Here is a 27,952-nt window from a genome sequence, read left to right on the forward strand (position 1 = left end):
CTGAGACTCTTTCAGTCTTTGTCTCCCAAATGAACATGCACAATTCCTGTCTCTATCGATCTATATAAATATTGATTCCCAAACCTAGAGACTGCCTCCCAGGAATAAGAAGCAGGGAAGTCTTGTATCACTGGGAGGGAAGACAGAATAACCACAAGAGTTCTAACCCTAAACAGGAAGCGAAGATAACATTTACTGAGCACTTACTGTGTGCCAGGTAAGCTTCTAATGCTTTAAATGTATCAATATTAACTCATTCCATCCCCACAGTAGATACTGCCCCAGATAAATGAAACAAAACTGTCTAAGATCACACAGCAGGGCAGATTCCAGAGCCTGTGTTTATACTTTACATCCTTACTCATTGAGTTCCTCATTAATTTGGGAACATTTCCTGCCAGAAAGAAGCGAGTCAGGAGGTGACTAAAGTATGGCATTAATTAGTAGTTAAATTGATGTGCTTCCCAGGTGCTAGAACCACGCTATGAAATGGCATGATTTTTCAGTCCCCCTTTTCAGGGATGAGGGAACAGCTTTTAGAGATGTTAAGTAATTTGCCCAAAGTCACACAGCTAAGAAGCGGCGGGGCTGGGGCTGTTTTGAGTCCAAAGTCCACAACGCTCTTAACCTCTACACTACACTGCCTCAGATGAATTCGGGCAAGGAAGATCCGAATGGGGCAACGTTCCTCTCCCCACCTCACACCCAGCTCCCTGGCGCGGGGTGTGCCCACTAAGTTAGCTTATGTTCCAAGCTTCTGGATACAGACCTATTTACGTAAGTGATATGCAAACGCAAGTAAATGTAATTTTCCACATTTGCTGAAAATTCAAATAACGTCGATGGCGGGGAAAGCGGACAGATCCCATTAGCTCCGGGCTCACTCTGATCCCGTGCCCTCCGGTGCCTCGAGGCAGGCGGGGGTAGGAAGCGGCTCCGGATGGAGAGTAAAGTGACAATCGGAGAAGGAAAAGCAGCCTTTCCTCCCGCGGGAGCTGAGGCGGCCCGGCGGGCAGAGGGAACCTGCAGAGGGCGGTTTCTCTCCTCTTTTCCTGTCCCACCCAGTCGGCCGCCCCCCCCCCCGGCCCCCCGCCCCCGGCCGGCCTCGGCAACCAACTCTGAGCGTCTTTGCGCTGCTTCCTCAGGTCTCGGTCCCCGGCGGGTCTCCGCGGTGTCTGCGGTTCCCGCCCCCGTCGAGTTGAGCCGGACGCGCGGCGCCTGCCCTTCCCCTGAAGCCCGTCCGACTGGTAAGGTGAGCACGCGGAGGTGGGGACCCGGGCAGGGCCGAAGGGCCAGGCGAGCCCGGTCGCCCACACTCACGCTGCAGCCGCCGCGGCCGCGTCAACAACTGAAACCGAGAGCGGCCGAGCTCGGGCCTCGGCTGGAGCCTCCCGTCGCGGCGGCTCGGAACCGGTGACCGGGACGGGCCGCCCTCGGAGCGTAGCTAGCCCTGCCTGGCGCGGGTAACGCAGGAGGGCTCTGGACCGGAGTCGGGGCGCGGGAGGCGGTGCCACGGGCTCGAGCCCCGACGTCCGCGGACGCGGCGAGGGCCCCAGGGTGCCAGAGTCTCGGCCGGGCCGGTGGTGGGCGGCCGCGGGGGCCCGGCTAGCGGGGCTCGGCGGACCTCGCGGACGTTGCAGCGGACGCCCGAGGTGGCACTGGGGGCGGAGGGCTGAGCCCCGACAACCGGCCGTCTCGGGCGGGCCTGAGGGCGCCTGACGACCCTCCCTCCGGTGCCCGGCGCCTGGCTCCCCGGCCCGGCCCTGCCGCTGCCCCCGCGCTGGCCCCGAGCCTGGGCCGGGGGCCTGACCTCCCTGCGCTCTCCTGACACCTAGTGGACGGCTCCCCACAGACTGCGGGCTGGGAGAGAACCGGGGACCTGTTACCGCGCCTGGGTGAAACTGGGTCCGCTGCTAATTTGCGTACATTTACCTAACTTTCTCAGGCCTTGAGAAACCTCCTAGGTAAATGTGGTGGCCCAGTGAAAGGATCCCCGGATAGACGTTCAATAGGGCGGGGGTGGGGGTGGGGGTGGGGGGAGAGTTGGGGAAGGGACTCAGGAAAACCTGGCACCAAAGGCTTTCCTGGGATTTCCTGTCGTCTTCTGCCCCAGGCATGGGCCCATCCACCTCATCCCGCTCTTTGTCCCTCTTCCTACAGATCTGCACCTCCCTGCAGGTGCCCGTCCACCTGCTGAGATGACTAGCCTCCCAACCACGCCTTCTCCAGGAGGTAGGTGAAGGCCTTTCCCACTTAAACTGCCCCACCCCAGCCCAGTCCTTGAATTCCCTGAGCCCTCTGCCCAGGTGGGAAGACTCCCACTACTCTCCACCTGCCTCACACCAGAAAAGGTCCTGGGAGGAAGCAGAAGGGAACCAGCATGCACACTTTAGTGCAGTTTGAATCTGAAGTTTCATGGACCTGGACCGATTCCTGGTACTACTACTTAGAGCTTTGTGACCTCGTGACCTACCCTTTAAGCTCCAGTCTCATTTGTAAAACGGGGGAAATGGTACCTTATTTGTGAGGATTAAATGAGATAATCCATGTAAAACACCTAGCACAGTGTCTCATATCTAGCAAGGACTCAGTAACATTGGTTATTATTACTGGGTGCTTGTTAGAAAAGCCCACCTATTCCTAGAAAGGAATTCTGCGGCACGTGGGATCTTAGTTCCCCCACCAGGGATCGAACCCACGGTGCCCCCTGCTTTGGAAATGCAGAGTCTTCACCCCTGGACCGCCAGGAAAGTCCCTCTGCCTGCTTTCTAATTCCACTCCTCTGATGATTCACTCCAGCATCAAAAATCCCTGGTTCCCTGGAACTATTGTTACCCTTGTTTCCTAGTCAGGGATCCCCCTCTTTCCCCTTCACGTTAAGAATGGATTCCCCCCCAAAAAAAAGAGAATGAGAATGGATTCCTACCTTTCATTTCATAACCAAGCTGAGCTGGACAAACCATCAGATATTCATTGGTTGTTTTCATTACATGTTAATTAGGGTAAGGGAGGAACAAAACCTTGGTTGGCCTATACACCTTTGTTTCCATATGCAGTCTCATTTGTCATTAGGACAGACATTCTCTGCTTTACTGATGTGGAAACAGGTGAGTGAGAACCCCAGGGGAAGTCAAAGGCAGTGTCCTCTGTGACTGGTGATGTAACAATTCAGACCCTTAGTTGTCTGCTGGAGATAAGAAAAGGGAGAAATGGGCAGCCGTCTAGATTAGTTAGTATAGGCTTCATGAGTGGGGAAGGGATGGAGCCCTTACCCTTGAAGGATGGGTAGGGTTTATACAGGCAAAGAGGGGTGCAGCAGGGATTCCACATAAAGGTAGTGCCGCCACTTCTGAAACTACAGAGACTGTGCTTACCTTGGAGGGTATTCTGGGGGATAGGGCAGAGGACCTACAGAATAAACCTTCCTGTAGGGAAGACAGATGATGCTTGCTTGGGCAGCTGAGAAATTAGGACTTGGACAAAAGCAGAACTATATACATTCTTTTTTAAATTTTGTGGTAAGATAAACATAATATAAATGTTAACCATTTTGATTATTTTTTGGTGTACAGTTCAGTGGTATTAAATATTGAGTGATATTCACATTGCTGTGCAACTGTTACCACCATCCATCTCCAGAACTTTTTCATTTTCCCAAACTGAAACTCTGTATCCATTAAATAATAACTCCTCGTTCCCCCTTCCCCACAGCCCCTGGCTACCACCATTATACTTTCTATCTGTATAAATTTGACTAGGTACCTAGTATACGTGTAATCATACAAAATTTGTCTTTTTATGTCTGGCTTATTTCACTAGCATAGCATTTCCGAGGCTCATCCATTTTGTAGCATGTGTCAGAATTTCCTTCCTTTTTAAGGCTGAATAATATTATATGTATATAATGTATATCACTTTGTTTATCTACTCATACATCAATAGATACTTGGGTTGCTTCCACCTTTTGGCTGTTGTGAATACTGCTGCTTGAACGTTGGTGTACAAATATCTCTTCGAACCCCTGCTTTCAATTCTTTTGGGTACATACCCAGAAGTGTGGCAATTCTGTTTAATTTTTTGAGGCACTGCCATACTGTTTCCCAGGGTAACTATACCATTTTACATTCTTATCAGCAATGCATAGGGCTCTAATTTCTCCACATCCTTGACAACACTTGTTATTTTCTGATTTTTTTTTTTTTTTTTTTTTGCGGTACACGGGCCTCTCACTGTTGTGGCCTCTCCTGGTGTGGAGCACAGGCTCCAGATGCGCAGGCTCAGCGGCCATGGCGCACGGGTCCAGCCGCTCCGCGGCATGTGGGATCTTCCCGGACTGGGGCACGAACCTGTGTCCCCTGCATCGGCAGGCGGACTTCCAACCACTGTGCCACCAGGGAAGCCCTATTTTCTGATTTTTAATAGTGGCCATCCTAATGGGTGTGAATAGTGTCTCATTGTGGTTTTGATTTACATTTCCCTAATGATGAGTGATGTTGAACATCTTTTCACGTGTTTATTGGCAATTGTATATCTTTTGGAGAAATGTCTATTCAAGTCCTTGCCCATTTTTCAGTTGTCTGGTTTTGTTGTTGAGTCGTGTATTTACATTTTCAACCCAACAAATGACATGAGTTGGGTGGTATTTTAGGACATATGATATAGTCCCCTACCCACTGGGTCCAAGCAAATGTAAGTTCAGGGACAGAAATGGAGAAATTACAGACAGGGTGAGGGCTTGTACTTTGAAGAATGGGATCATTGAGGGTCTTGCATGTCTCTTCCCCACCTCCCTCTCACATCCCTTTGCCCCAATCTATAAAGATCTCCTGAAGGAGATATCCTTTAAGAGGGCTGAAAGTGAGGGCCACATTAGAACTTTCAGGGGCCCTTGGCACTTTTGCCTTTGTGGGCCCATTCCTCCATTTAAAAAGGTAATGTGTTAAGAATTGTATTTTACAACTATGTTGGTATAAGGAAGAATACAATATTAATATACAATAAAATCATTAATGGTTATATTTATAATTGATTGATATAACAATATTATAATTTCCTTGACATAAACATTCAATTTTTTCTTCTGATTTTAAAAGAAATTAAGATCACTAAAAAACATTTTCATGGGCCCCTAGAAGTACGGTGGACCCTAGGCGCGTTGCCTGCTGTGCCTAGTGCATAAGTTGCCCTCTTGGAAGGAGAGTGGGGTGGAATAGGCATTGTCCGCTCCGCCCACCCCACTGGGTAAAGCCCATCCCTTGCCATGTAGTCACACTAGCTACATCCTAGGTTGTCCTCACTCTAGGTTAGACGCTCAGTGTTGTTCTTCTCGCTTATTCCTCATCACAACCCTGTGAGCACGTTTCATTCTCATTTTACAGAAGCAAAAACTGAAGTTCAGGGAAGTTAAGAAATTTTCAGAGGTTAGGAAATTCTCCCAAGGTCACGCAGCTAATAATGGCAGAGGCAGGGTATTGTGCCAAGTCCTGTATTCTTTCCGTCATGGTATACTGCTCTCAGCCACTCTACCCCATGGCAGGGGCACATGAAAGAGAAGGAAGGAGAAAGGGAGCAGGATTCCAGGGCGGGTTCCCATGGAAAGGAGAATTGGGGGAGCCGCCCTTTGCTGGGCAGGGCTAGAGCAAATAAATAGGTTGTCAGACTCAGGTGGCAAAGGATCTGATGCCTCAGTGATAAGAGATTTAGCCCAGGAACAAGGGCCACAAACAAACCAACAGGTATCTAGGTTAACAAAAAAAAAAAAAGGTGAGTGAGCCAGATAGATCTTGAAGTTCATTTGCTGTAGGTTAGGATTTGGGTGGAGCCTCAAATCTCAAATCTTGTGGTCCTCAGCCCCAGGCCTCCCTCCTTAAAGAAAATGCGTGCTACAGTCTTTCTAAGCCTGAGAAGGGAAGGAGCAAAGTAACATTCTTTTTTTTTTTTTAATATTTCTTCTTTCCTTAGTATATTGCCTTTCTTATTTATTTATTTAGGCTGTGCTGGGTCTTGGTTGTGGCACACGGGATCTTCATTGAGGCATGCAGGATCTTTTAGTTGCGGTGGGCAGACTTATTAGTTGCGGCATGCAGACTCATAGTTGAGGCATGCATGCGGGATCTAGTTCCCTGACCAGGGATCGAACCCAGGCCCCCTGCATTGGGAGCACGGAGTCTTACTCTCTGGACTTCCAGGGAAGTCCCCAAAGTGACATTCTTATTCCTTTGATTGGAAGAGGAGACAGGAGAGAAATGGGGTAGGAACAGGAGATAATGGGGGGAAAGCTGTAAACCATTTCCCCCCTTGTATGCCACGTTTCCTGAACTTAGTTTACTTCATTGTTGTTGTTCTTTCATTACAAAGCCATTACATGCCCCTCGGGGAATAACCTTCTAGACTTTTTCGATGTGTGTGTGTGTATATATATATATGTTTATAGTTCTATTCTATTTTATTTTACTTTTTAAAAAAATTTATTGATTTATTTTCAGCTGCGTTGGGTCTTCATTGCTGCGCGTGGGCTTTCTCTAGGCACGCAGGCTTCAGTAGTTGTGGTGCGCAGGCTCAATAGTTGTGACACACGGGCTTAGTTGCTCCACGGCATGTGGGATCTTCCTGGACTAGGGCTCGAACCCGTGTCCCCGGCATTGGCAGGCGGATTCTTAACCACTGCGCCACCAGGGAAGCCCTACTTTACTTTTTTTTACAAACATGTAATCATATAACACATACTGCCCTAGCAATTTGCTTTTTTCGTCTAACCATATATTCTGTCCCAGTAATTGCAGATCTGCCACATTCTTTTTAACAACTGTGTACTATTTCCAGAATGAATGACCTGTCATTTATTTAATCATTCCTCTGCTGATAGACATTCAGATATGTGTCACTCTTGCAAACAGTGCTTTAGTGAACACCCATCCTGCAATAAAACTCTGAGAACCAAACCCAGTGGACAGGTCAACAAAATGTTTAGCTGGAGGCAGAGCAGGGATGGTTCCAGAAGTTGCAAAGAACCTTGAAGTGAGGAGATAGATTTAAAGCCTGGCTGGGCCAACCACTGAGTGACGGTGGGCTGGTTGACGAAGCTTGCTGAGCTACCTCAATTTTCTGGCTTGTACATAATGATAATACCAACCCTACTTACATCACATTCTTGGGGTAGAGATAAAACAATGTATGTTTTGCAAACTTTAAGTCACAAATATAGATTATCGTTCTGATACTTAAAGCCAGAAGGCTCCAGCTCATTAGCTCGGACACCCTGTGACTTTTAGTCTGAGAAAAGCTCTTCTGTGTGGAGTAGAATTCAAATTCTTGGGCTCCAGCTCATTAGCTTGGACACCCTGTGACTTTTAGTCTGAGTAAAGCTCTTCTGTGTGGAGTAGAATTCAAATTCTTGATTTTTTTTTTTTTTTTTTTTTTTTTTTTGGCCTTGCTGCGTGGCATGCAGGATCTTAGTTCCCCGACCAGGGATCGAACCCATGCCCCTTGCAGTGGAAGAACGGAGTCCTACACACTGGACCACCAGGGAAGTCCCTGATTTTTTTTTTTTTTTTTGCAGTACGAGGGCCTCTCACTGTTGTGGCCTCTCCCGTTGCGGAGCACAGGCTCTGGACGTGCAGGCTCAGCGGCCATGGCTCACAGGCCTAGCCGCTCTACAGCATGTGGGATCTTCCCGAACCGGGGCACGAACCCACGTCCCCTGCATCGGCAGGCAGACTCTCAACCACTGCGCCACCAGGGAAGCCCCCCTGATTTATTAAAAAATTTTATTGGACTATAGTTGATTTACAATGTTGTATTAGTTTATGCTGTACAGTAAAGCAAATCAGTTATACATATACACATATCCACTCCTTTTTAGATTCTTTTAAATTTTTTATTTTTAATAGACATTTTATTTTGGAATAATTTTAGATTTATAGAAAAGTTGCAAAAATAGTACAGAGAGTTTGTATACCCTTCAGCCATGTTTCCCCAAATGTCATTTGGCACATTTGACATCGATAGAGATGGCCACAATACATTTGTGAAGACCAGGAAATTAACATTGGTATGATACTGGGTTTTTTTTCAATGCATTATTCTTTTTTATTTTAATTTATTTATTTTTAAAATATTTATTTTGGCTGCACTGGGTCTTAGTTGCGGCATGCAAGATCTTCATTGTGGCATGTTTAGTTTCAGCATGAGGACTCTTAGTTGCGGCATGCATGTGGGATCTAGTTCCCCGACCAGGGATCAAACCCGGGACCTCTGCATGGGGAGTGCAGAGTCTTCTTACCCACTGGACCACCAGGGAAGTCCCAACATTGGTACGATACTGTTAATTAAACTACAGACTTCATTGAGAGTTCACCAGTCTGAAATTTTGATTTTGTAGTGAATTCTGATAGAACATTTTCAATTTATAAAAATTCTAACATTAAGGCTGAGAAAGGTCCTGAGGGTCAGATAGTTCAACTACCCGTTCTGTGCTGGAACTCTCTCTCCAGTTCCCCATGAAGCATCTGCCCAGTTTTGCTCTCTGTTCTCTGGGGAAGACATCCATCTCCCATTAGTTTCTGCCATTAGTCCTCTTGTACAGGTCATCGTTGGTATATTCAAAGACAGCATTCAAGTCCTAACCCTCCATCCCCAACTAAGTTTTCACTCAGCTTTCTCTTACAGGCTTTCCTGATCTGATATTGTTTCCAAGCCATTCACTGTGTTGGCTGCTCAGCTCAATACTGGCACCCAGATGCAACTCAGCGGTCTAGGAATAGTGCAGAGTAGGGCTGCACTGTTGATGCCATTGTAGAGACCACATTTATGTTCATGGTGCCTAAAATAGCAGCAAGTTTTAAATATTTTATGATTATAAAAGTCATTATCATCATAAGAAATTTGGAAGATAAAGGAAAAGAAAGAAAATAAAAAGCATCCAAAATTCTACGACCTTCCTCTCACTCTTGCTGCCATTTTGGGTTCTATCCTTCCAGTGTCGGTGAATTTCTAGTGATCCCACTGTAAGTCTTTTACAGATGCTGCTAAGCTGTGGCTTCCCCATTATTTGTGAGTAGTTGATTTCCCTGACCTGAGAGCAAGGTGTATGTTGAATTCTCATCTTGTTCAGTTTGGCCAATTTCTCCAGTCATTTTAAATCTCTTTATCAGCTTACTAGTTGCCCCTCTAACTTTGAGTCCTTCACAGATTTGTTGAACCTTCCCTGGGTCTACTGGGGTCTGTATTTACCCAAAGGACATTAAACCCTTCCACACTAAGCCTGTGTGGAAGGCACCAATAAGGCAGAACACCAAAACAAAAGCTCTCACAAAGGATTTAATATTCACTTTTTTTTTTGGCTGTGCTGCCTGGCTTGTGGGATCTTGGTTCCCCGGCCAGGGATTGAACCCGGGCCCTCGGCAGTGAGAGCGCAGAGTCCTAACGACTGGACAGCCAGGGAATTCCCTCACTATATTTTAAAAACAAGCAAAAAAGCCAAGAGTTGTTACCATAAAGGAAAAATGTATTATTGGACTTTCTTATATCTGTCTTGTGATTTAGTATTTTTATTTATTTATTTATTTGTTTGTTTTTGCGGTACGCGGGCCTCTCACTGTTGTGGCCTCTCCTGTTGCGGAGCACAGGCTCCGGACGCACAGGCTCTCAGTGGCCATGGCTCACGGGCCCAGCCGCTCTGCAGCATATGGGATCTTCCCGGACCGGGGCACAAACCCGTGTCGCCTGCATCAGCAGGCGGACTCTCAACCACTGCCCCACCAGGGAAGCCTATTTATTTATTTTTTTAAAAATAAATTTATTTATTTATATTATTTATTTATTTATTTATGACTGTGTTGGGTTTTCGTTGCTGCGCGCGAGCTTTCTCTAGTTGAGACAGGGGGTGGGCTACTCTTCATTGTGGTGTGCAGGCTTCTCATTGCGGTGGCTTCTCCCGCTGCGGAACATGGGCTCTAGGCGCGCAAGCTTCAGTAGTTGTGGTGCATGGGCCCAGTAGTTGTGGCTCGTGGGCTCCAGAGCACAAGCTCAGTAGTTGTGGCCCATGGGCTTAGTTGCTTCGCGGCATGTGGGAATCTTCCCAGACCAAGGCTCGAACCCGTGTCCCCTGCATTGGCAGACGGATTCTTAACCACTGTGCCGCCAGGGAAGTCCGTATTTTTATTTTGAATTACACAAAGGCCTTAATTTGGCCCTGGCATGGTCTGACATCATAATATCAATTCAAAAAGAATTAAGGTCAGGGGCTTCCCTGGTGGCGCAGTGGTTGAGAGTCCGCCTGCTAATGCAGGGGACATGGGTTCGTGTCCCGGTCTGGGAAGATCCCACATGCCGCGGAGCAGCTGGGCCCGTGAGCCATGGCCGCTGAGCCTGCCTGTGCTCCGCAACGGGAGAGGCCACAGCAGTGAGAGGCCCGCGTACCGCAAAAAAAAAAAAAAAAAAAAGAATTAAGGTCAAATCCCAGTGGAAGAAGAAGCTCTGTTTAGACTGGCATCACTCCATTCTCTGATGGCCAGTTACTCACCCCCCACTTAGTCCTTTTTTTTTTTTTTTTTTTTTTTAATTTTTGGCCACATTGCACAGCATGCAGGATCTTAGTTCCCCAACCAGGGATAGAACCCGCGCCCCCTGCATTGGAAGGTGGAATCTTAACCACTGGACCACCAGGGAAGTCCCTACCCAACTTAGTCCTTAATAGAGCCAGGCTGTGTTACTCCACAGGGATATTGGAAACACTCTATCACGGTTCTGGGATGAGACATTGGCTATTCAGGCAGTACCTTCAACTCATCTAACCCCCTCCCCGTGCTTACTCTCAGTTGATGACACGGCCTTCTATTTCCTGGAGCAAATTAAAGTTCTCAGAAGAGAACTGCCAAAGGCTCCCACTGCCCCCATGTACCTACTGCCCACCTCTGTGCCCATGTGCACATTAGTCATGAACGATCTCTGCTGTCTGCAGCCACTCCCTTCATCTGTGTACTGGGTCCCATCCCTTCAAGGACATGGCTCCAGCCGTCAATTGTTCCCTCTCATCTGAGTCATTCCTGTCCGTACATAAACAGGCTGTCATTTCTCCCATCTAAAAAAAGCAAAAATAAACAAAAAACTTGAACTCTCTTCCCGCTCCAGCTATAGCCCTATTTCCCTGCTCAACTTTACAGAAAAAAAAAGTTTATATTCTGCCTTCAGTGCCTCTCCTTCCCTTTTTTTCTTTCTTTCTTTTTTTTAATTGAAGTATAATTGATTTACATGTTGTGTTAGTTTCAGGTGTACAGCAGAATGATTCAGTTATACGTATACGTATATATCTACTCTTTTTCAGGTTCTTTTCCCTTATAGGTTATTACAAAATACTGAGTTTAGTGTCCTGTGCTATATGGTAGGTGCTTGTTGGTTATCTATTTTATAGATAGTAGTGTGTATTTGTTAATCTTAAGCTCCTAATTTACCCCTACCCCCCCTTTCCCCTTTGGTAACCATAAATTTGTTTTCTATGTCTGTCTATTTCTGTTTTATAAATAAGTTCATTTGGTTTTTTTTGTTTTTTTAGATTCCACATATAAGCGATATTGTATCATATTTGACTTTGTCTGGCTTACTTCACTTAGTATGATAATCTCTAGGTCCATCCATCTTGCTGCAAGTGGCATTATTTCATCCTTTTTTATGGCTGAGTAATATTCCATTGTGTTTGTTTGTGTGTGTGCGTGCATGCATGGGTGTGTGTGTGTATGTGTATGTATATATATACCACATCTTCTGTATCCATTCATCTGTCAATTGACACTTAGGTTGCTTTCTCTTTTTCTTGAACCCACTCTAAACCAGGGGTTTATACTTAGCACTTCACCAAGCTTTTCTTGTCAAGGTCACTCATGACCTCTGTGGGAAAACCTGGTGGTCCTTGTACTTGGCCTCTTTGGCTGCTACTCCTCAGCTTCCTTTGCTGTTTCCTCCCTGGGCTCAGTCCTTGGTCCTCTTTATCTGTACTTACTCCCTTGGTGATCTCATTCAGTCTCATGGTTGATGCTGACTTTTAAAATCTCCAATCCAGACCTCTTCCCCAAATTCCAGTCTTTTTTTTTTTTTTCCACACCACACAGCTCATGGGATCCTAGTTCCCTGACCAGGGATTGAACCCACGCCTTCAGCAGTGAAAGCGCAGTCCCAACCACTGTACCACCAGTGAATTCCCCCAAATTCCAGTCTTGATGTCTGCAATCATGTCCAAAATTCAACTCTGGATCTTCCCCTCTAAACCTGTTCCACCTGCAGGCTTTGCATCTCAGGTGACAGCAGGCCTTCTCTTCCTCCAGTTACTCAGGCCCCAAACCTTGGTGTTATCCGTGACTTCACCCCACATCCTCAGCCTTAACTTCAGAATATATCCAGAATTCCACCACTTTCTTCTAAAAAAAAAAAAAAAAAATTATTTATCCATTTATTTGGCTGCATCGGGTCTCAGTTGAGACACACAGGATCTTCGTCTCAGCATGTGGGATCTTCATCGATGCGTGTGGGATCTTTCATTGCAGCACGCAGGCTCAGTAATTGCCCCGCAGCATGTGGGGTCTTAGTTCCCCGACCAGGGATCAAACCCACATCCCCTGCATTGGAAGGTGGATTCTCAACCACTGGACCACCCGAGAAGTCTCCAGAATCCCACCACTTTCTCACGGGACTGCTGCTAGACCCAGCCAGTGCCTTTGTGCAAACTAGAAAAAGACTCCCCCCTTTGGGTGGATTCAGCTGTGTCCACGTGCTGGGTATAATCTGCTTCTCCTGTCTCTACCTTCCCACAGCCTGTTGTCCACACGCAAAGAGATCCTTTAAAACTCTGTTTCTGTTTCAATTACCTATTGCTGTGTAACAAACCACGTCAACACTTAGTGAATTAAAACAACAGCGATTTATTATTTCTTACCATTCTGGGAGTTGGCTGGGCACTCCTCTGCTGTTTTCACCCCTGCTCACTCATGCAGCTGCAATCTGATGGAAGGTCCACTGGGCTAGAAGGTCCAAAATGGCCTCCATCACATGTCTACCAGTTGGTACTGGCTGTCGGCTGAGCTGGGGATGCCTCAGTTTTCCTCCATGTGGCCTCTTATCCTCCAGTGAGCCAGACTGGTCTTCCTTACAACATGGTGGTCTCCGTGTTTCAAAAGGGCAGTCTTTGGAATTTCAGGCCCCACCCTAGACTTAATGAACCATAGTCTGTATTTTTTTTTCACTATTTTATTTTATTTTTTTTAATTTTTTTAATTTTTGGCTGCGTTGGGTCTTTGTTGCTGCGTGCGGGCTTTCTCTAGTTGCAGTGAGTGGGGGCTACTCTTCGTTGTGGTGTGCAGGCTTCTCATTGCAGTGGCTTCTCTTGTTACAGAGCATGGGCTCTAGGCGTGCGGGCTTCAGTAGTTGTGGCACATGGGCTCTAGAGCGCAGGCTCAGTAGTCAAGGCGCACGGGCTTAGTTGCTCTGCGGCATGTGGGATCTTCCCGGTCCAGGGCTCGAACCAATGTCCCCTTCATTGGCAGGCAGATTCTTAACCACTGCGCCACCAGGGAAGCCCCTATAGTCTGCATTTTAACAAGCTCCCTAGGAGATTCTTATGCACTGCAGAGTTTGAGAAGCACCCCGTTGAAATGTAAATCAGTCTCTGCTCAAAAACCTCTAAAAGGGTTGCATCTCACTCACTGAAAAAGCCAAAGGCCTTCCATGACCTTCAACATCCCTCTGATACAGCCCCCTCGACTTCACCTGCTCCTCCGCTCCCCCTTGCTCCTTCCAAGTGACCTCCATGATGTACCTTTAACATGCTGAGCCTGTGACGGCCCCAGGTGCTTTCCAATGTTATTTGATGGCCCTACCTTGAACTTGCTGTTCCCTCTGCCTGGAATGTTCCTCTCCCACATCTCCTCATGGCTGCCTCCCTCTCCTTCTATAGGTGTTTATTTTACTCAAGTCACCTCATCAGGGACACTCCCTGACCACCCCTATCCACATCCCAACTCCTTATCCCCCTTCCTGATTTTATTTTCTGTATGGTACTAACCAACGTCTAATATAGTATATCTTTTACTTCTTTAACTTGTCCATTGTCCATCTTCCCCCCTCACGATGTAAATTGTATGACAAAATGTTTTTTCTTTAAGTTGTGGTAAAATTATACATAACATAAAATTTACCTTTTTTGGGGCTTCCCTGGTGGCGCAGTGGTTGAGAATCTGCCTGCTAATGCAGGGGACACGGGTTCAAGCCCTGGTCTGGGAGGATCCCAAATGCCGCGGAGCAACTAGGCCCGTGAGCCACAACTACTAAGCCTGCGCGTCTGGAGCCTGTGCTCCGCAGCAGGAGAGGCCGCAATAGTGAGAGGCCCGCGCACCGCGATGAAGAGTGGCCCCCGCTTGCCACAACTAGAGAAAGCCCTCGCACAGAAACGAAGACCCAACACAGCAAAAATAAATTAATTAATTAATAAACTCCTACCCTCAACACCCTAAAAAAAAAAAGTTTACCTTTTTTTATTGCATTTTTTTCGAATTTTATTTTTTATTTTTTTATACAGCAGGTTCTTATTAGTTATCTATTTTATACGTATCAGTGTATACATGTCAATCCCAATCTCCCAATTCATCATACCACCACATGCCCGCCCCCTGCTTTCCCACCTTGGTGTCCATACGTTTCTTCTCTACATCTGTGTCTCAATTTCTGCCCTGCAGACCTGTTCATCTGTACCATTTTTCTAGATTCCACATATATGCATTAATGTACGATATTTGATTTTCTCTTTCTGACTTACTTCACTCTGTATGACAGTCTCTAAGTCCATCCACGTCTCTACAAATGACCCAATTTCGTTCCTTTTTATGGCTAATATTCCATTGTATATATGTACCACATCTTCTTTATCCATTCGTCTGTCGATGGGCATTTAGGTTGCTTCCATGACCTGGCTATTGTAAATACTGCTGCAATGAACGTTGTGGTGCATGTGTCTTTTTTTTTTTTTTTTTTTTTTTTTTTTTTGCGGTACACGGGCCTCTCACTGTTGTGGCCTCTCCCGTTGCGGAGCACAGGCTCTGGACGTGCAGGCTCAGCGGCCATGGCTTACGGGCCTAGCCGCTCCGCGGCATGTGGGATCTTCCCAGACCAGGGCACGAACCCGTGTCCCCTGCATCGGCAGGCGGACTGTCAACCACAGCGCCACCAGGGAAGACCCCCTGCATGTTTCTTTTTGATTTACGGTTTTCTCTGGGTTTATGCCCAGTAGTGGGATTGCTGGGTCATATTGTAATTCTATTTTTAGTTTTTTAAGGAACCTCCATACTGTTCTCCATAGTGGCCATATCAATTTACGTTCCCACCAGCAGTGCAAGAGGGTTCCCTTTTCTCCACACCCTCTCCAGCATTTGTTGTTTGTACATTTTCTGATGATGCCCATTCTAACTGGTGTGAGGTGATACCTCATTGTAGTTTTGATTTGCATTCCTCTAATGACTAGTGATGTTGAGCAGATTTTCATGTGTCTCTTGGCCATCTGTATATCTTCTTTGGAGAAATGTCTATTTAGGTCTTCTGCCCATTTTTTTTTTTTTTTTTTTTTTTTCTGCCCATTTTTTGATTGGGTTCTTTTTTTTAATATTGAGCTGCATGAGCCTTTATATATTTTGGAGATTAATCCTTTGTCCACTGATTAGTTTGCAAATATTTTCTCCCATTCTGAGGATTGCCTTTTCATCTTGTTTATAGTTTCCTTTGCTGTGCAAAAGCTTTTAAATTTCATCAGGTCCCATTTGTTTATTTTTGTTTTTATTTCCATTACTCCGGGAGGTGGGTCAAAAAAGATGTTGCTGTGATTTATGTCAAAGAGTGTTCTTCCTATATTTTCCTCTAAGAGTTTTATGGTGTCCAGTCTTACATTTAAGTCTTTAATCCATTTTGAGTCGATTTTTGTGTATGGTGTTAGGGAGGGTTCTAATTTCATTCTTTTACAAGTAGCTGTCCAGTTTTCCCAGTACCACTTATTGAAGAGACTCTCTTTTCTCCATTGTATATCCTTGCCTCCTTTGTCATAGATTAGTTGACCATAGGTGCGTGGGTCTATCTCTGGGCTTCTATCCTGTTCCAAACATCCATATTTCTGTTTTTGTGCCAGTGCCATATTGTCTTGATGACTGTAGCTTTGTAGTATAGTGTGAAGTCAGGGAGTCTGATTCCTCCAGCTCTGTTTTTTTTTCCCCTCAAGATTGCTTTGGCTATTTGGGGTCTTTTGTGTTGCCACACAAATTTTAAGATTTTTTGTTCTAGTTCTGTAAAAAATGCCATTGGTAATTTGATAGGGATTGCACTGAATCTGTATATTGCTTTGGGTAGTGTAGTCATTTTCACAATATTGATTCTTCCAATCCAAGAACATGGTGTATCTCTTCATCTGTTTGTATCATCTTTGATTTCTTTCATCAGTGTCTTATAGTTTTCTGAGTACAGGTCTTTTACCTCTTTAGGTAGGTTTATTACTAGGTATTTTATTCTTTTGGATACAGTGGTGAATGGGATGTTTTCCTTAATTTCTCTTTCTGATCTTTCATTGTTAGTGTATAGGAATGCAAGAGATTTCTGTGCATTAATTTTGTATTCTGCAACTGTACCAAATTGATTGATTAGCTCTAGTAGTTTTCTGGTGGCATCTTTAGGATTGTCTATGTATAGTATCATGTCATCTGCAAACAGTGACAGCTTTATTTCTTTTCCAATTTTTATTCCTTTTATTTCTTTTTCTTCTCTGATTGCTGTGGCTAGAACTTCCAAAACTATGTTGAATAATAGTGGTGAGAGTGGACATCCTTGTCTTGTTCCTGAACTTAGAGGAAATGCTTTCAGCTTTTCACCATTGAGAATGATGTTTGCTGTGGGTTTGTCATATATGGCCTTTATTATGTTGAGGTAGGTTCCCTCTATGCCCACTTTCTGGAGAGTTTTTATCATAAATGGGTGGTGAATTTTGTCAAAAGCTTTTTCTGCATCTATTGAGATGATCATATGGTTTTTATTCTTCAATTTGTTAATATGGTGTATCACATTGATTGGATTGCTTATATTGAAGAATCCTTGTGTCCCTGGGATAAATCCCACTTGATCATAGTATATGATCCTTTTAATGTGTTGCTGGATTCTGTTTACTAGTATTTTGTTGAGGATTTTTGCATCTGTATTCATCAGTGATATTGGTCTGTAATTTTGGTTTTTTGTAGTATCTTTGTCTGGTTTTGGTATCAGGGTGATGGTGGCCTCATAGAATGAGTTTGGGAGTGTTCCTTCCACTGCAATTTTTTGGGAGAGTTTAAGAAGGAAGGGTGTTAGCTCTTCTCTAAATGTTTGATAGAATTCACCTGTGAAGCCATCTGGTCCTGGACTTTTGTTTATTGGAAGATTTTTAATCACAGTTTCAATTTCATTACTTGTGATTGGTCTATTCATATTTTCTATTTCTTCCTGGTTCAGTCTTGGAAGGTTATACCTTTCTAAGAATTTGTCTGTTTCTTCCAGATTGTCCATTTTATGGGCATAGAGTTGCTTGTAGTAGTCTCTTAGGATACTTTGTACTTCTGCAGTGTCCATTGTAACTTCTTTTTCATTTCTAATTTTATTGATATGAGTCTCTCCCTCTTTTTCTTGATGAGTCTTGCTAAAGGTTATCAATTTTGTTAATCTTCTCAAAGAACCACCTTTTAGTTTTATTGATCTATGCTATTGTTTTCTTTGTTTCTATTTCATTTATTTCTGCTCTGATCTTTATGATTTTCCTTCTACTAGCTTTGGGTTTTGTTTGTTCTTCTTTCTCCAGTTCCTTTAGGTGTAAAGTTAGACTGTTTATTTGAGTTTTTTCGTGTTTCTTTTTTTTTTTTTTTTTTTTAGCGGTACACGGGCCGCTCACTGTTGTGGCCTCTCCCGTTGTGGAGCACAGGCTCCAGACGTGCAGGCTCAGCGGCCATGGCTCATGGGCCCAGCTGCTCCGTGGCATGCAGGATCTTCCTGGACCGGGGCACAAACCCGTGTCCCCTGCATCAGCAGGCAGACTCTCAAACACTGCACCACCAGGGAAGCCCTTTCGTGTTTCTTGAGGTAGCATTGTATTGCTATAAACTTCCCTCTTAGAACTGCTTTTGCTGCATCCCATAGGTTTTGGATTGTCATGTTTTCATTGTCATTTGTCTCTAGGTATTTTTTTATTTCCTCTGATTTCTTCAGTGATCTCTTGGTTATTTAGTAACGTATTGTTTAGCCTCCATTTGTTTGAGTTTTTTACGTTTTTTTCCCTGTAATTTATTTCTATCTCATAGTGTTGTGGTCGGAAAAGCTGATTGATATGATTTCAATTTTCTTAAATTTACTGAGGCTTGATTTGCAACCCAAGATGTGATCTATCCTGGAGAATGTTCCATGTGCACTTGAGAAGAAAGTGTAATCTGCTGTTTTCGGATGGAATGTCCTGTAAATGTCAATTAAATCTTTCTGGTCTATCGTGTCATTTAAAGCTTATGTTTCCTTGTTAATTTTCTGTCTGAATTATCTGTCCATTGGTGTAACTGGGGTGTTAAAGTCCCCCACTATTATTGTGTTACTGTCAATTTCCTCTTTTATAGCTGTTAGCAGTTGCCTTATGTATTGAGGTGCTCCTATGTTGGGTGCATATATATTTATAATTGTTGTATCTTCTTCTTGAATTGATCCCTTGATCATTATGTAGTGTCCTTCCTTGTCTCTTGTAACAGTCTTTATTTTAAAGTCATTTTATCTGATATGAGTACTGCTACTCCAGCTTTCTTTTGATTTCCATTTGCATGGAATATCTTTTTCCATCCCCTCACTTTCAGTCTGTATGTGTCCCTATGTCTGAGGTGGGTCTCTTGTAGACAGCATATATATGGGTCTTGTTTTTGTATCCATTCAGCGAGCCTGTGTCTTTTGGTTGGAGCATTTAATCCATTCACGTTTAAGGTAATTATCGATATGTGTGTTCCTATTACCATTTTCTTTTTTTGTTGTTTTTTTTGTTTTTTTTGCGGTACGCGGGCCTCTCACTGCTGTGGCCTCTCCCGTTGCAGAGCACAGGCTCCGGATGCACAGGCTCAGCGGCCATGGATCACGGGCCCAGCTGCTCCGCGGCATGTGGGATCTTCCCAGACCGGGGCACGAACCCGTGTCCCCTGCATCGGCAGGTGGACTCTCAACCACTGTGCCACCAGGGAAGCCCCTATTACCATTTTCTTAATTGTTATGCTTTTGTTTCGGTAGGTCCTTTTCTTCTCTTGTGTTTCCCACTTAGAGAAGTTCCTTTAGCATTGTTGTAGAGCTGGTTTAGTGGTGCTGAATTCTCTTAGCTTTTGCTTGTCTGTAAAGCTTTTGATTTCTCTTTTGAATCAGAATGAGATCCTTGCCGGGTAGAATAATCTTGGTTGTAGCTTCTTCCCTTTCATCACTTTAAACATATCGTGCCACTCCCTTCTGGCTTGTAGAGTTTCTGCTGAGAAATCAGCTGTTAACCTTATGGGAGTTCCCTTGTATGTTATTTGTCGTTTTTCCCTTGTTGCTTTTAATAATTTTTCTTTGTCTTTAATTCTTGTCAATTTGATTAATATGTGTCTTGGCGGGCTTCCCTGGTGGCGCAGTGGTTGAGAGTCCGCCTGCTGATGCAGGGGATGCGGGTTCGTGTCCCGGTCCGGGAAGGTCCCACATGCCGCAGAGCAGCTGGGCCCGTGAGCCATGGCCGCTGAGCCTGCGCATCCGGAACCTGTGCTCCACAACGGGAGAGGCTACAACAGTGAGAGGCCCGTGTATCACAAAAAAAGTGTCTTGGCCTGTTTCTCCTTGGGTTTATCCTGCCTGGGACTCTCTGTGCCTCCTGGACTTGAGTGGCTATTTCCTTTCCCGTGTTAGGGAAGTTTTCGACCATAATCTCTTCAAATATTTTCTCGGGTCCTTTCTCTCTATCTTCTCCTTCTGGGACCCCTATAAGGCGAGTGTTTGTGCGTTTAATACTGTCCCAGAGGTCTCTTAGGCTGTCTTCATTTCTTTGCATTCTTTTTTCTTTAATCTGTTCCATGGCAGTGAATTCCACCATTCTGTCTTCCACGTCACTTATCCGTTCTTCTCCCTCAGTTATTTTGCTCTTGATTCCTCTAGTGTATTTTTCATTTCAGTTATTGTATTGTTCATCTTTGTTTGTTTGTTCTTTAATTCTTCTAGGTCTGTGTTAAACATTTCTTGCATCTTGTAGATCTTTGCCTACATTCTTTTTCCAAGGTCCTGGATCATGGATCATCTTCACTATCATTATTCTGAATTCTTTACCTGGAAGGTTGCCTATCTCCACTTCATTCAGTTGTTTTTCTGGGGTTTTATCTTTTTCCTTCAACTGGTACATATCCCTCTGCCTTTTCATTTTGTCTGTCTTTCTGTGAATGTGGTTTTTGTTCCACAGGCTGCAGGATTGTAGTTCTTCTTGCTTCTGCTGTCTGCCCTCTGGTGGATGAGGCTATCTAAGAGGCTTGTGCAAGCTTCCTGATGGGAGGTACTGGTGGTGGGTAGAGCGGGGTATTGCTCTGATGGGCAGAGCTCAGTAAAACTTTAATCTGCTTGTCTGCTGATGGGTGGGGCTGGGTTCCCTCCCTGTTGGTAGTTTGGCCTGAGGTGACCCACCACTGGAGGCTGCAGGCTCTTTGGTGGGGTTAATGGCAGACTCCGGGATGGCTCATGCCAGGGAGTACTTCCCAGAACTTCTGCCAGTGTCCTTGTCCCCTCAGTGAGCCACAGCCACTCCCCACCTCTGCAGGAGACCCTCCAACACTAGCAGGTAAGTCTGGTTCAGTCTTCTATGGGGTCACTGCTTCTTCCCCCTGGGTCCTGGTGCTCACACTACTTTGTGTGTGCCCCCCAGGAATGGAGCCTCTGTTTTCCCCAGTCCTGTCAAAGTCCTGCAATCAAATCCCACTAGCCTTCAAAGCCTGATTCTCTGGGAATTCCTCCTCCCGTTGCTGGACCCCCAGGTTAGGAAGCCTGCCGTGGGGCTCAGAACCTTCACTCCAGTGGGTGGACTTCTGTGGTATAAGTGTTGTCCAGTTTGTGAGTCACCCACCCAGCGGTTATGGGATTTGATTTTACCGTGATTGAGCCCCTCCTACCGTCTCATTGCAGCTTCTCCTTTGTCTTTGGATGTGGGGTATCTTTCTTGGTGAGTTCCAGTGTCTTCCTGTCGATGATTGTCCAGCAGTTAATTGTGATTCCGGTGCTCTCACAAGAGGGAGTGAGCGCACGTCCTTCTACTCCACCATCTTGAACCAATCCTAAAATTTACCATTTTAAAGGATACAGTTCAGTGGCATTATGTACATTCACATTGCTGTGCACCCATCACCACCATCCCTCTCTAGATCTTTCTCATCATCCCAAACTGAAACTTGGTAGCCATTAAACAATACCTCCTCATTCTCCCCTCTTCCCAGCTCTTGATAACCACTGTCTCTATGAACTTGACTATTCTAGGTACCTCAGACAAGTGGAATCATACGATATTTGTCCTTTTGTGACTGACTTATTTCAGTTAGCATGACATCTTCAAAGTTCATCCACCTAATAGCACGTGTCAGAACGTCCTTCCTTTTTAAGGCTGAATCATATTCCATTGTGTGTGTGTGTGTATATATATATATATATATATATATATATATATATATATATACCATATTTTGTCTATCTGTTCATCTGTTGATGGACATTTGAGTTGTTTCACTTTTTAGTTATTGTGAATAATGCTGCTGTGAATATTGGTGTACAAATATCTGTGTTGAGTTCCTGCTTGCATTTCTTACTTCTTTCAGAAGTAAAATTCCTGGATCATATGATAATTCTGTGTAGTTTTTTAAGGAACTGCGAAGGCATGAGTTTTTGCTTGTTGTGTTCACTAATCTACGCCCAGGGCCTTGAACGGACCCTGGCACAAAGTACGCACTCTGTAAATACTTGTTGAATTGGCCTTTTAATTTCTCTGTCTATGAAACTGGAACCTCAGTCTAAAAAGGCTGTGTGACTTGTCTGAACCAGCTTGCTCCCAGCGGTCTCACATTAACTCTTAATGCTCGTGGTTTCAAGTTCAAGACCCCCAAAGCAGTTCCTCGTAACTTGTTCGAGAATTTTGCCGAGGAACTGTATCAGTCTCACCAGTCGTTTACAGAATCCACCTCTTTCTGTGGCCCTTCAGGCTCCTGGTCCCTCTGTCTTTCTCAGAAGCTCCTGTATCATCAATAGCGATCCCATTTACATGTTCTTTCGGTGCCCTTGGCTGTCACTTACCTGGATCCCTTTTAGATTAGTTTGGTGCTTTCTGGGTTGTGTCCCTTCTCTTGAGCTCACTTCCCCACGTCACCAAGGCTCCTGCTCTCCTTCAGTGCAGAAATCATTCCCTTTGATAGGAGACAGAGGCAAAACGGGCTGGGAGAGCTAGTTTCTCTGTTACCTCCTACCTCTTAGCTTCGGGCCCAGGCAGCAAGCCTGGCCCATTTCCTTGTTTTTGCTCCAAATATAACACTTTTTAAATTGTCCTTCCAATGTGTTTGCCACCTTGAGCTGTACAGAGCTTCCTGACACTATTCTTCTAAGTTTCTGCTTTTAACCTTTATGTGCTTTTTCGAAAAGATTCACATTCTGAAATCACATTACTGGAAATGGGCTTACAGGAAAGACAGAATTGGGACAGAACAGTCAAAACTTATGAAACTTTGTAACGAGAACCCTAAAAATACAACAGTCTGAATTAAAATATTGGCAGTTAAATCTCCACCAACATTGAACCTTGGATCCCTGTCTGTCCTAGACTCCCTGTGCCCTGGGGAGTGTGCTTCCTCCTTTTAGAAGTTGGTTCCAGAGAGACTTAACTTTCAACAGAGATTATTTTCGTCAAAAATAAAAATCTGATGTAGGATCTGCCTTCTTCTAATGTTTTCTCGTAGAGGTAGATTTCATATAGAGGTAAATTTCTTCCATGGCTCTGCCTTCTAATGTTTTTGTATAGAAGTAATTTGTTTTGGTACCTCCTTCATTTGTACTTACTGCATCACCAGATGGCTTAGTGTAAGTGGAAACCAACTGATAACTGCGTCCAAGGAAGGTACTTCTAGTGCATTTTATGTTTCTTAAGGTCCTTATTGATGAAATGTACTCTTGAGCTGTAGAAAGCTTGAGGTTGCATGTGAACCAACGTGACTGATATCATTCTGATATTCCCTGCTGCCCAGTCGCCTGTGAGCAAGTTCACACCAAAGGAGAGCTCTTTGTAATGCAGCGGTCTGTATTTGATGGTGCTCCTCTGGTGTTTCTTCCGCAACTGTCCACATCTAAAACCTCGCACTTTTGGAAAGCTCGTTGTGCTGCCTCATAGTTATCTTCTGTTACCTCTTCCTCGTTTTCCCTATTGGGAAAAAAAGAGAAGGACAGTGGTAGGAAGGCTTAGTATAAATACCTTGGGCTTTGGAGGGGCTAGTCCTGGATTCAGATCTTGGCTGCATCCACTGTTCCTTCATGTGTAGTACGAGGGATGTCACTTAACTCTTCCCGGGCCTCAGGGTCCACATGGGCAAATAAAAACACCTGCTGTGAAGTGGTTGGTATTCTAAGGATTAATAATTATGTATACGAAATGCCCAGCACAAAGCAGGGACTTAGCAAATGGCAGCTGTTATAATTGGGATTATTTGCAGAATTTCCCAACTAGGAATCATCTACCCTCCCGGATTCCCTTTCCGAGGACTCATACATATCTGTTCTCTGAAGCCTCACTAAAATTCAACTCCATGGTTGGGTCCTTGGTGAGCCTCATCACTGCTGCTTGCCCAGCATGTATGACAGTGCCTCTGGCACGTGGTAGGTGCAAACTAAATTCTTGTTGATCGATTGAACTGAATCTTACTCATCTTTCTATTGAAGCTTCTGTACGTACATTATTCTTCTCGGTGCTTTGTGTATCTTAAGTTCTCAAATGTTTAAGAGAGACAAAACTGAGAGCAGCTGTATAGAACTCTAGATCAATGGTGGGAAGATGGTGTGCAGCCCCAGGACATTTGGGGGAGGAAAGCGTGCGTGGTGAGGGGCAGCAGTCTGAAGCAGTGATCAGGTGGATAAACTTCAGGGCTTGTCTTTGATGGAAGTCACAGTATAATCTCAGAAGTGACAGCCCATCACTTTGGCTGTATTCTGTTTGTTAGAACCTAGTCACTGGGTCCAGCCGACACACGGGGAGAGGGGCTTTCACAAGGATGTAAGCACCAGGAGGTGGGAATCATCTTAGAAGCTGCCTACCACACTCCTGTTTTTCACATGGGAGAGAAACTGAGGCTCGGAGAGGTTTGGTAACTTCCTCAAGGTTACCTAGGAGACTATGCTGGGGCAGGATTCAAACCTGGAGCAGCTTTCCCTTTTAATGATGCTTGCCTGCACATTTTCTCATTTAGCCTTTGCAATAGCCCTGCAGAGTTGGTTAATATAGTTCCTACTGGTTACAGATGAGAATGGATGGATGAATCGGGAGATGTAACCATTTGCCCGAAGCCACAAAGTAGCTGACTGTATCACCGCTCCTAAAGAAAGAGTGGAGAAGGGTTTGGCCTGGCCCTGGGAGCGGGGTGGTGATCCAGGCAGCCCACATCTGCTTTTCCTGTGGCAAGACCAGGACGGTTCAACAGGCCTCCCCTGGCCTGTGTGAGAAAGTCTTTCAACACCACTGACCCCTCTTGGCACTGCTCCCAGGCTCACCAGACCACTGCTAGTGACTGAATTTCCCTTGTCCTGGATGGAATACTGAAGGTGTCAGGCGAGAGACAGGAATCAGGCTCACGCCCTGTGCTCCGGCCACACTGGCCTATGGGTCCTCTCATCTCAGAGCTTTGATCCAGGCTCTTCCCTCTGCCTAGAATGTGCCCCACCTCCCGCCCCTTTCACTCTGTAAACTCCTACCCCTGCTTCGGCCCCCAGCTCAAATCCTGCTTCCTGGGGAGGCTGTTCCTGCTGGAAGACTAGCTCAGGCCCCTCTGCCACATGCCCTCCTAAGCTCCCAGATGTTGCCTTGGCCACACGTATCACAGTTCTTAACTGTGAACTTGCTGTGGTGGAGGCTGAGCTCAGGGAAGGTAGACCATGTGTGTTCCGCTTGCCCTCACTGTGCCTAGAACACACCTGGCAGAGAGTCGAGAGTTAATGAGTGCTGCTATTATTATTTATTGAATGAATACTGGGATGCCTCCTGTGGGTGATTTTAGGGTCAGTCAGACTGCTTTCCCCAGGATACCTCTGTCCTGCAGTAAGTAACCTTTTCAAACCCCTACACTAAAATGCTAACTAGGAGAGAACGGAAGGGCTTCCTGACTTCTTTTGGAGACACTTAGGAGTCTGGGTAGTGACTTTAGGAGTGGGACTTTCAGGCTCTGAAGGACAGATAGACCGACAGCAGAAGGAGATATGGGATATATTTTAGGGTAGGAGAGGCCTTATTTCAGAACCTTTCAAACTGCGGGGCTTACTCTGGAAGCATAGAAAAGGGTTTCAATAAGGGAAGGAGCATTATTTCATTATTAAAAAATAATGTTTACAAAGAGTTTGTAAAAACAGTGAAGAAATGCATGTGGCATATAATATAAATATAAATGTATATACATGTATATACATTTATCATTTGATCTCATTTATGCAAAAATGTATTCCTAATAATAGCTTACCCTTATTGAATTACTTAATACATGTTGCAACAACCCTATAAAGTAGGTACTATTATCTCTATTTTCCTAATGAGGATGCTGATGCCCAGAGGGGTTAGGTAATTTTCTGACGATCACACAGCTAGTAAAAGAGCTCAGATTGGAACCTCGTCAGTCAGCTCTAGAGCCCATACTTTAACCACTATGTTAGAGAGAAATCCATCAAAATGTTTATCGTCTTTGGTGGTGGTTTGTTTTCTCCTCTATTCTCCAGGTTCTTCTATACAGATGTCCTATAGGAGTTAAATGATAAAAGTCTGAATAGGGAAGAAGGTGGGGTAGTGAAATTGAAGGACAAACATGTGTTTCAGAACAAAAGAATTCACCCCATTTCCTTTTCCACTTTGCTAAATTTTCCAGAAGAACTGATGGCCACCCCAATCCTACAGGCCACTGAGGCCCTGTCCCCAGAAGCTGAAGCCAGCACAGCACTCATTGCAGGTAACAGGCTCTGAGCCAAATCAAGGGACCTTCTGAGCTCAGGGGCTCTGTTGCTCCAGAGACAATGTGATAGACCGGGATTTTCCCTACATGGGAAAGCACCACAGATTAGAGACCAAATCCATTAATGGGCTCGTTTTGGCATGCAAGTTATATTACACACACACACACACACACACACACACACACACACGGTTATAAAAGACTCTTAGAGGCTTCGTGTAGAGGTACTGCCAGTAAATGACAGGTTGGGAGGTGGCCACAAACAGCTGCAGTGCATATGGGCACTACAGTTGAGTATGGGGGTAGGGATAAGGATGTGTGCAGCTTGTTGAGTGGGTGAGAAAGAGGATGGGAGGGATCAGAAACCCCTACAGGAGGCTATGAATTTTTTTTTTTTTTTTGCGGTACACGGGCCGCTCACTGTTGTGGCCTCTCCCGTTGCGGAGCACAGGCTCCAGACGCGCAGGCTCAGCGGCCTTGGCTCACGGGCCCAGCCGCTCCGCGGCATGTGGGATCTTCCCGGACCGGGGCACGAACCCGCGTCCCCTGCATCGGCAGGCGGACTCTCAACCACTGCGCCACCAGGGAAGCCCGAGGCTATGAATTTTAAAACCCTTCCTGTTGGGATAAGCGATTTCCTGTTTCCCTCCTTCCTGTTTCTATCATAATCATCAGGAACTAGTTGAGAGGGCAGTTCAGTTTTGTCAGAAACCAAAAGCCTTGTGTCCCTAAGCACAAAGAGACTCCAGATATCATGTACCAAGGAAGTCGGGCTTGGTGGGAGAATATGGATTTGGAAGTGGACGCTAGTTAACTTCAGCAGGAGGACCCTCACCCAGAGTGAGGGAATCGTCTAATGCAGGGGACCTTGTGAGTTACTGAGACGTCCTCAATCCTGAAACATCTCTGCATTTTCCCTCTCCTTTCCAAGTTGTTATCACAGTGGTCTTCCTCACCCTGCTCTCAGTCGTGATCTTGATCTTCTTTTACCTGTACAAGAACAAAGGCAGCTACGTCACCTACGAACCTGCAGAAGGCGAGCCCGGCGCCGTCCTCCAGATGGAGAGCAACTCAGCCAAGGGCAGGGAGAAGGAGGAATATTTCATCTAATGGTTCCCAGACCCCAAGGAGCTTATCCAGGCTTCAGTGCTAACGTACAAATTATTAGGTGGAAGTTTTATCTGAAACCAGTGAGAAGCATCGATACGGGCAGAACTGAGCTCCTTCTGGGACACAGGCACAAGTGCTAACATCACCGACGCCAGGGACCAGGGACACGAAGAAAGCTGCTCGTGACGTCTCTAGCCAGGCCTTTGTCATACAGCCGGTGCTTCTGGCTGACCACCGAGGTTGAGCTGTACCAGGCAACACTGGAGTATGTGCCCAGCCGTCTCCACTTCTTTCACAGGTCAAAGGGAAGGGGGAGAGTTGGGGGTCACTGGATGCTCCTCTGTCCCATACCTGGTCACCTAGTGACAGCCCAAGTGGAAATAGTGTCCCATAGAAGTTCTTCCCGGAGGCCGGACACCACAGTGAAAGGCCAGGCCAGGAGGGCAGGAGACTGTGGAGACCTCTCTCCTGATGAACGTGCCACATCCCTTAATCTGAGCCCTTCCTTTCCATATTCCCAGCAAGCCAGACTTATGCTATTTTTCTCGGAATTAAAATCTTTCATTGATACAGAAATCAGATTCTCATGTGCAAGA

The 27,952-nt window shown here is 45.4% G+C and overlaps 1 protein-coding gene across 2 annotated transcripts; it reads left to right on the forward strand.

Annotated features, from left to right (window-relative positions):
• On the forward strand, window positions 1–27,932 carry SMAGP (small cell adhesion glycoprotein). Of its 2 annotated transcripts, XM_032644901.1 has the most exons (5): window positions 1–777; window positions 1,146–1,247; window positions 2,161–2,232; window positions 26,163–26,243; window positions 27,178–27,932. In XM_032644901.1, the coding sequence occupies exons 1-5, from the start codon at window positions 675–677 to the stop codon at window positions 27,354–27,356; spliced, it is 537 nt and encodes a 178-aa protein (XP_032500792.1). In that variant the 5' UTR covers window positions 1–674; the 3' UTR covers window positions 27,357–27,932. The 2 variants fall into 2 exon arrangements, with proteins under 2 accessions (XP_032500792.1, XP_032500791.1); XM_032644900.1 differs by having other exon boundaries at window positions 646–1,247.
• The last annotated feature ends 20 nt before the right edge of the window (window positions 27,933–27,952 follow it).

The sequence above is a fragment of the Phocoena sinus genome, chromosome 10 (genome assembly GCF_008692025.1).
Source record: "Phocoena sinus isolate mPhoSin1 chromosome 10, mPhoSin1.pri, whole genome shotgun sequence".
Taxonomy (NCBI): Eukaryota; Metazoa; Chordata; class Mammalia; order Artiodactyla; family Phocoenidae; genus Phocoena; species Phocoena sinus.